Raw genomic sequence first — 7880 nt, forward strand, 5'->3', positions numbered from 1 at the left:
GCATGTAAAAACATTTAAAATACACCGCCACCTTGGTAATAGAGTTTTGGTATGCCCACTTTTCCCCAAGTTTTTCCTTTTTTTAACTTTTTTTTTTTTTTGGTTTGTTTTTGAGGTATAATTCACATACCACACAGTTCACGATTCATTCAATGGTTTTCTTTACCAGGCAATCGCTACCATTACCTAATTACTAGATATTTCATCACGCCACAAAAGAACCCCACACCCGGTTAGCAGTCACTTCGCACCCCCGCCCGCCCCCACGCCACCGCCCAGCCCCTGACTAGTCTACTGTCTGAATGGGTTTGCCTGTTCTGGGTATTTCTTGCAAGGGGATCAAGCATTTGTGGACCCACCGCACGTCAAAAGCTCAGCCCCAGGATCGCCAGGGGCCACGGGATTGGCCGGCGGGGGTTGGGTGTGCGCGGGGCGCCCAATCGCCTTCGAGCATCGGAAGGAGGTAGGTGCAAGTGGCTGGAGGCGGCGCGCCGGCTGCCGGGGCGGAGGGCGAAGGGGGAAGGCCCGGGAGCCAGCGGCCGGCGTTCGTGGGGCGCCTTGGGAACCGGCATGGTGAGCTGGTGGCAGGCTGTCACGCGCGCCGCCGGGCGTTACCCTTGGCCAGCGAACGTACTGCTTTACGCCGGGTTCTTCTCGGGCGGCGACGCGCTGCAGCAGCTGCTGCGGGGCGGCCCGCCCGACTGGCAACATACGCGGCACGTGGCTACCGTGGCCGTGGCCTTCCACGCGAACTTAAACTATGTGTGGCTAAGCCTGCTGGAGCGCGCGCTGCCTGGGCGCGCGCCGCGCACCATCCTGGCCAAGGTGCTGTGCGACCAGGCTCTGGGCGGGCCGGTGTACGTCTCTACCTTCTATGCCGGTGAGAAGCCGGGAGGGGGACCTGGAGGTGGAGCTGGGGAACGGGGTCGGATCAGGAATTGGGGGACTGGAGGCAGGGGCTTCCTGGGGCTGGGACGGAGCAGAAGCCTGGGGCTCTGTGGGAACGGGGCCGGGGCTGGAAACCCTCCCGTGGGGGCCAAGGGTTAGGAGACTGGGAGGGTCGGGGCGAGAGCGGGAGATCGAGGTGTGAGGACCGGGAAGTCTGGGGACCGTGGATTAAGGGGGTTGAGAGGAAAGCGATTGAGGCGTGGTTGCTGGAGAGGCCTGGGATAAGGGCGTGAGGGTCGCATTTGGGACGCTGGGGTTGCAAACAGTCTGGGGCTGGAAGTTTCAGGGGGCCCTGCGGTGTACGCAGGCCGGAATTGGGGGAAACAGGAAAGGAGATCCATTTTTCCCCTGAAAAAAAAAAGATCCACAGGAATATCAAGGAGACCCCCAGCTCGTTACCGTAGCCGCTGCGACTATGTTGTGGGGTGGGGGTGGGGTGGGACGGTCCGGGGTGGGGTGGGGGGAGGCGGTCCCGCTCCTGGGAAAATTCATGCCTAGGCCTGGGGGCTTCGTTTCCACTGGAGGGATAAGCCTTTTCAACACGAAAAAAAAATGTGAGGGGATTCAGGATGGTCGGGGCAGAGACAGGGGAATCTGAGGTCCCGCCTAAGTGTTCAAGACTTAGTCGCTCAGTCGTGTCCTGACTCTTTGTGACCCCATGGACTGTAGGCTCCCCAGACTCCTCTGTCCATGGGATTCTCCAGGCAAGGATACTGGAGTGGGTTGCCAATTCCTTCTCCAGGGGATCTGCCCGAACTCAGGGATTGAACCCAGGTCTCCTGCATTGCAGGCAGATTCTATACCATCTGAGCCTCCGGGTCCCACCTGTTTCCCCCCAGAATGTGTGCTCAGGGCCATTTTCCTGCTTTTGTAAAGGTTTACCTGAAGGGAGTCCCATCCCCACATCAAAACCCACAGAAAAATGTGAGAAGACCTTGGACCCCTGTTATGAGAGGACTCTGTACCCGTGAGGGTGCAGGGAGCCCCACTCTTCAGAAAGTGCACCGCGGAGCCTGAGGGCCTACATTTGGGAATCTTCCTTAGCGCCCTAAAATTCTAAAACAGTGGAGAGGGCTCTGTGGCCTTCATCTTCATAGCGTTTTCTATCACCTGGAAAGGAGTGATCAGGGGAGGGGTACCCATCCATTAAGAAAATTCAAGGATTCTGGGCCAGGCCTTGGCATTGGGGATCACAGATTCCCCCCCATAGGGTCATGCCAGTGCCTGTTGGTGCTTTCTTCTAAACGGGTCGAAGTGATCAAATTACCACTTTGAAGGAACCTACACTGCCCCATGGATCTCATTTTGAGGACGAGCTGCTACTGCTAAGTCACTTCAGTCGTGTCCACCTCTGTGGAATCCCATAGACGGCAGCCCACCAGGCTCCCCCTTCCCTGGGATTCTCCAGGCAAGAACACTGGAGTGGGTTGCTATTGCCTTCTCCATTGCATGAAAGTGAAAAGTGAAAGTGAAGGCGTGCAGTCGTACCCGACTCTTAGTGACCCCATGGACTGCAGCCTCCAGGCTCCTCTGTGCACGGGATTTTCCAGGCAAGAGTACTGGAGTGGGGTGCCATCGCCTTCTCCTCGAGGACCAGAGTTGCTCACAAATTGCACAGGAATCATGCCTGATACAGTGCCAGCCACAAAGTTGACAGGGTCCATGAGGTCAGGGCCTAGAGGACCTGAGAGCAGGAGCTGCCTGGTTTATCAGAAATCTGTGCCTTATCCCTGGGAGTGACGCCCAGGCCAGGTTGGTGAAGTTTCCTCATGCCTGCTGCAGCAGTGGCCTTGTACCGTGGTGATGGGGTGGAGGGTGGTGGTGTTGGCTTTTGGGAATCAGATTCTTGTTTAATTCTCAAAATTAAACAGCAAGGCAGGTACCATTATTCCCATGTTACATATGAGGAAGGGGCTTCCCTGGTGGCTCAGACAGTATAGAACTTGCCTGCAATGCAGGAGTCCTGGGTTTGATCCCTGGGTCGGGAAGATCCCTGGAGGAGGGAATGGCAACCCACTCCAGTATTTTTGCCTAGAGAATTCTATGGAGCCTGGCGAGCTACAGTCTATGTGGTCACAAAGAGTCAGACACAAATGAGTGACTAACACACACACACGAGGAAACTGAGGGTCATAGGAGAAAAAATGATTTGCCCGAAACAAACACAATTCATGGCATGGTTTTCATCTCCCTGGGGAATGTCAGTATGCCTGAAACCAGAAAGATGCTACAGTCACAGGGCTGCTGGGGCTTGTGAGTCGAGCCCAAGGACCCTGAAACAGATTCCTGCCCACGGGGCTTGGTTTTCTTTTCACATTTCTGGACCCTGCTTCCCTCTCCTCCTGTAAAAATGAAGTTGGGGAGGTAGGAGAGGGGTAGGTTGGATGTCTGTTCAAGGCTCTTTAGGCTTGGAAACTGCCTGTCTTAGATGATCCTTTGTGCTGGGCATCCCTTGGAAGCTAGAATAGCTGTGATTATGAGACCTGGTTCAGAATCCACACCTGGGTTGCTCTTGGATCACTATCAGCCTCCCTGAGCGCTTTTCCTCCTTTGTAACTTGACCATCCTTAGCCCAGGGTTATGAAAAAAAGCACAGAAAATGCTTATCCCTTAGTTACTGCTGTGTAAGTTGAGTACAGTATTACCAATATTGGGCTCAGTTTTCTTGTAAGTCCTGTTCTAAGAATCCCCTGCAATTGACTTAAAATATTTTATTTCCCCTTCCTCCTAATCAGAGTTGGGGGAAAGTTTTTAAAGCACTCTTATGGTAGGCTGCAGTCTTTTATGGTCGCTGAGGGTCGGACACAACTGACCAACTTCACTTTCACTTTTCACTTTCATGCATTGGAGAAGGAAATGGCAACCCCCTCCAGTGTTCTTGCCTGGAGAATCCCAGGGATGGGGGCGCCTGGTGGGCTGCCGTCTATGGGGTCGCACAGAGTCAGACACTACTGAAGTGACTTAGCAGCATGTTTACACCCTTCCTAAAATAAGAGGGTTTTATTCTTTTCCTCTAACTTCCTTTTCAGGGTTGTTGAATATCAAAGTTTTCCACATGTTTTTAGGAGCATTGAATTGATGTTCCGCTTTCAAATTCCAATTTGAAAGCCTCTTTAGATGGGAAATCTGCAGTTGCTAGAACATCCAGGGTCTGGCAGCCTTTCTGTAAAAGGAGGAAATTAATTTTTAAAAATTTAAGAATTTCAAAAAATGTTTTGAAAGGAGAGGAAAAATGTCACCAATAGTCCCACTGTGATTATATTGAGGTTTTGTGAATTCTCTTACAGTTTTTTTTTTAAATAATTCTGCTATAACCTCATACCCATATTGTCACTTCATATTAATCATCACTTTAAAATGTACTCGGTTTTAGAATGCAGATTGTCTTGTTTTCACTGTTGGGTCAGATGGGACATACTGAGTGAGTGATAGCGGTGGTCACTTTGCATATTGGAATAGAAAACTTGAACGTGAACTGTTATACAGTATTCTTCCTATTGAATCTTATTAAAATTCTTTTGGTATGTGTTTTTGCAAATAGGTATGAGTATTCTCCAGGGAAAGGATGACATATTTTTGGACATGAGACAGAAATTCTGGAATACGTATAAGGTAAGACAGACTTGAAAAATACAACAATGATCTTTCTGTATCTTTTTTTTTTTAAATATTTATTTATTTGGCTGTGTCAGGTCTTAGTTTCTGCACGATGATCTTTCACTGTGGTGTGCAGGCTTAGTTGCCTCAAGGCATGTGAGATTTTAGTTCCCCATTAGGGATCGAAACTTCGTCTCTGAACTGGAAGGCAGATTCTTAACCACTGGACCACCAGGGAAGTCCTTTTTGGTATCTTTTTAACATAAAATACATTTAAATAAAAATATTCTTAAATTAGGGCTCCAGATGGTTGACACAAGGGTACAATGTTTTGACAGTTCTTAATTTGTTTTAATGGTTAAAGGAGAAGCTTTAAGAATGTCTATATGTGTCTCTGAATTTTATTCAATGTTCACAATGATTTCTGACATTCTTGTATTTATTCTTGTAAGTGATTACAGTGATTTTTGGAGTCAAAGAGGTTATTGCAAAATAGGAATTGTAGAATATGAGTGGCTTAATGGAATCATTGCCACTTTTAGAGCTGATGTTTCCAGGTATGCATTCTGCTGTGTCCCTGTGAAATGAACCTTCTTAACGTCACAATGGTATTTACAGAAAAGGAAACTTTCTCAGGGTTGTTCCAGGGCTTGAAACAAGTCACCTCTTGTCCTGTATACTCAGTTGTTGTTTAATCACTAAGTCATGTCTGACTCTTTTGCCACTCCGTGGACTGTAGCCCGCCAGCCTCCTCTGTCCATGGGATTTCCCAGGCAAGAATACTGGAGTGGGTTGCCTTTTCTTTCTCCAGGGAATCTTCCCAACTCAGGGATCGAACCTGTCTCTCCTGCGTTGGAAGGCGGATTCTTTACCACTATTACCTGGGAAACCCGAACCAACAGGTTAAAGCCTGTTAAAATAAATCCATCTTAAAAGCTAAATTTATTCTCTAGCATGAAGTAGCTAGACTACATTATTAGAAAATCACCATAAAGTGGGTTTGGTCTATAGTTTCAAAAATTCATTGACGATCCTGTGTTTTATCGGTATTTCCCTGAATCATTTGCATGAGCAAACAGGAAAACTGCAATATATAAATATATGTTGTTAACAATGATTTGAAAGTAGTTGTCTTCCAGAATTGGTCCTCATTCAGGTAGACTTTTCTATAGTCTAGGTCTATGACTACAACTAATAAAAATCTTTATTCCTGTGCCTAACAGCTTTCTGCACAACTTCCCACCCTCTTCCACTTGAGAGACCATAAGTCGTCTAATTTAATCTGCTTAGTCTGAAATATACTCCCACCTCCACATTCTTCCTGTCTGGTATTTCTTTTTTAAACCATTGTTTCATCTTTGTTTTTATTTATTTATTTTGTTGTCTGTGTGTTTTTTTTTTTTTTTTAACACTTTATAGTACAAACTGATTACTTTGTGCTATTTAAAAGCATCCTAATAAAATTTTCCTTTATTCCAGAGTGGTCTGATGTACTGGCCTTTTGTACAGGTGAGTTTCAAACTACTGAGAATGCTAATTCGTGGGTTTGGTTTGTACGGAGCTCTCACAGATGTGTTCTCTCTGTTACAGCTGACCAACTTCAGCCTCATTCCCATTCGCTGGCGAACAGCTTACACTGGACTCTGTGGTTTTCTGTGGGCCACCTTCCTCTGTTTTTCTCAACAGGAAGGTGATGGCACCTTCAAATCAGCTTTTACTTTCCGTCGTATCAAGGGGACAAATGAAGTTGAAAAGCCCCCAGAGAAATGACAAGTCAAGAACTCCCTGAAAGGGACTCATTTCTTCCCCTTAAGTAAGCACAGTGAATTGCCTGCAGATAAAATACTCTGCTTACCAGTTACGTGCTCCGTTTTGAAGATTTACTTTCCTATAGACCTGACTGCTTTTTAATTAGCAATGATAACTTTCAATTTTATCCAAATATCCTTCTCCCCCCTACTTCTAATCTGGAGCTATTAATTCTCTAATGTTTTCACCTCTCTAATGCTGGTGCTCAGTTGTGTCTGGCTCTTTGCGACCCCATGGACTGTAGCCTGCCAGGCTCCTCTCTCTGTGGAAGTTTCCAGGCAAGAATACTGGAGTGGGTTGCCATTTCCTACACCACTTTGACCACATTTCCTACACCTCTACTCCCTTGGTTAATATCAATGATAGTGCCAAAGTGGCATTTTATAATCATTACTATTTCTGGTCTAATATTTTATTGCCAGTTGATGTAGAAAACCCCCATTTTGATGGTATACATCTCTTCTAAAATCTCAAGTTGTCTCCCAAACACTTTTGGATCAGATTATTTTTTTGTACCAAAAATAGTCCTTACAGTAAATGTTTCTTTACACCACATTCAATCAGAAAGTTTGAATAAACAGATTACCCCCAAAATATTGTATAATAATTTATTGTTATGCTAACATGAAAGCTCTGCAAGTACATTTTATATATTAAAAATAGTGTATCATCAGTGGTCCTGAATAGAGTACATTTTATTGATGTTTTCTATTTTGGTTTTTTTTTTTTGGTTAATGTTTTTTAGTTTTTAGTATATTCACTTGGTTAAATATCCCATTTCCTAGATGTATGAAATGTATAAAATATTTGGTTTTAAAAAGAAATATATTGAATGAAGTTCCTAAAAAAAAAAAAAAACTTTTCTTCTGGAAGAAAGAACTCAATTCCATAAAGTTTCAGGGAAAATATTTATCCCGAAATTCACACTGATGATATATTTTTTTAAATTACTGCTTTAACGTAAGTCTTTATAGGTAATTTTTAAGGTTGACATGAGAAACTCAATCCAATTTTTCATTTCTATCTTCAAAGTCAGTGGATTTAAAAATTATGTGATTATTTTAAGAAGTTTTAGCAATTTTCACCCAAGAATTGCATCACTATTCAGTTGTTTCCAATGGAGTGTTTCACAAATTTAAAGATGTTAAACATTGCGATATTAATATATTTATCTTGAGACTTTATATTTAAGATTAATTTAAGCTTGTTTGCCTAAATATTTAAGCATATAATTTATGTAAGTTATAATTTAAATTTATATGTCATAAGTTATTTGAATCTAATAGATATTAATATATTTTACATTATTGGGGCAAGAGTAAGATAGAGTTTAATTCTAAAATAATTGGTTTTTCATATAGTTTTAAAAGTAGTTCATATTACAGAAGAGCTATTTCACAACATGTAAGACATGTTTTATCATTTAAAAAATATATCCAGGACTTCCCTGGTGGTCTAGTAGTTAAGAATCCACCTGTGAATGCAGGGGACATAGGTTCAATCCCTGGTCTGGGAAGATGCCACAT

At 44.5% G+C, this 7880-nt stretch overlaps 1 protein-coding gene across 2 annotated transcripts; it reads left to right on the forward strand.

The window, feature by feature from the left end:
* The first annotated feature begins 461 nt into the window (after nt 1-461).
* MPV17L (MPV17 mitochondrial inner membrane protein like) lies at nt 462-6948 on the forward strand. 2 transcript variants are annotated; one of them, XM_069570187.1, is made up of 4 exons: nt 462-880; nt 4490-4560; nt 6025-6054; nt 6136-6948. In XM_069570187.1, the coding sequence occupies exons 1-4, from the start codon at nt 571-573 to the stop codon at nt 6313-6315; spliced, it is 591 nt and encodes a 196-aa protein (XP_069426288.1). In that variant the 5' UTR covers nt 462-570; the 3' UTR covers nt 6316-6948. The 2 variants fall into 2 exon arrangements, with proteins under 2 accessions (XP_069426288.1, XP_069426289.1); XM_069570188.1 differs by lacking the exon at nt 4490-4560 and having other exon boundaries at nt 504-880.
* The last annotated feature ends 932 nt before the right edge of the window (nt 6949-7880 follow it).

Source organism: Ovis canadensis, chromosome 24 (assembly GCF_042477335.2).
Source record: "Ovis canadensis isolate MfBH-ARS-UI-01 breed Bighorn chromosome 24, ARS-UI_OviCan_v2, whole genome shotgun sequence".
In the NCBI taxonomy this organism is placed as follows: domain Eukaryota; kingdom Metazoa; phylum Chordata; class Mammalia; order Artiodactyla; family Bovidae; genus Ovis; species Ovis canadensis.

Coding starts and splice junctions, on each gene's coding strand:
- MPV17L (XM_069570187.1), top strand. CDS start 571: ATGGTGAGCTGGTGGCAGGCTGTCACGCGCGCCGCCGGGCGTTACCCT. Junction 881..4,489: donor CGTCTCTACCTTCTATGCCG/GTGAGAAGCCGG, acceptor TTTTGCAAATAG/GTATGAGTATTCTCCAGGGA. Junction 6,055..6,135: donor TGTACTGGCCTTTTGTACAG/GTGAGTTTCAAA, acceptor TCTCTGTTACAG/CTGACCAACTTCAGCCTCAT.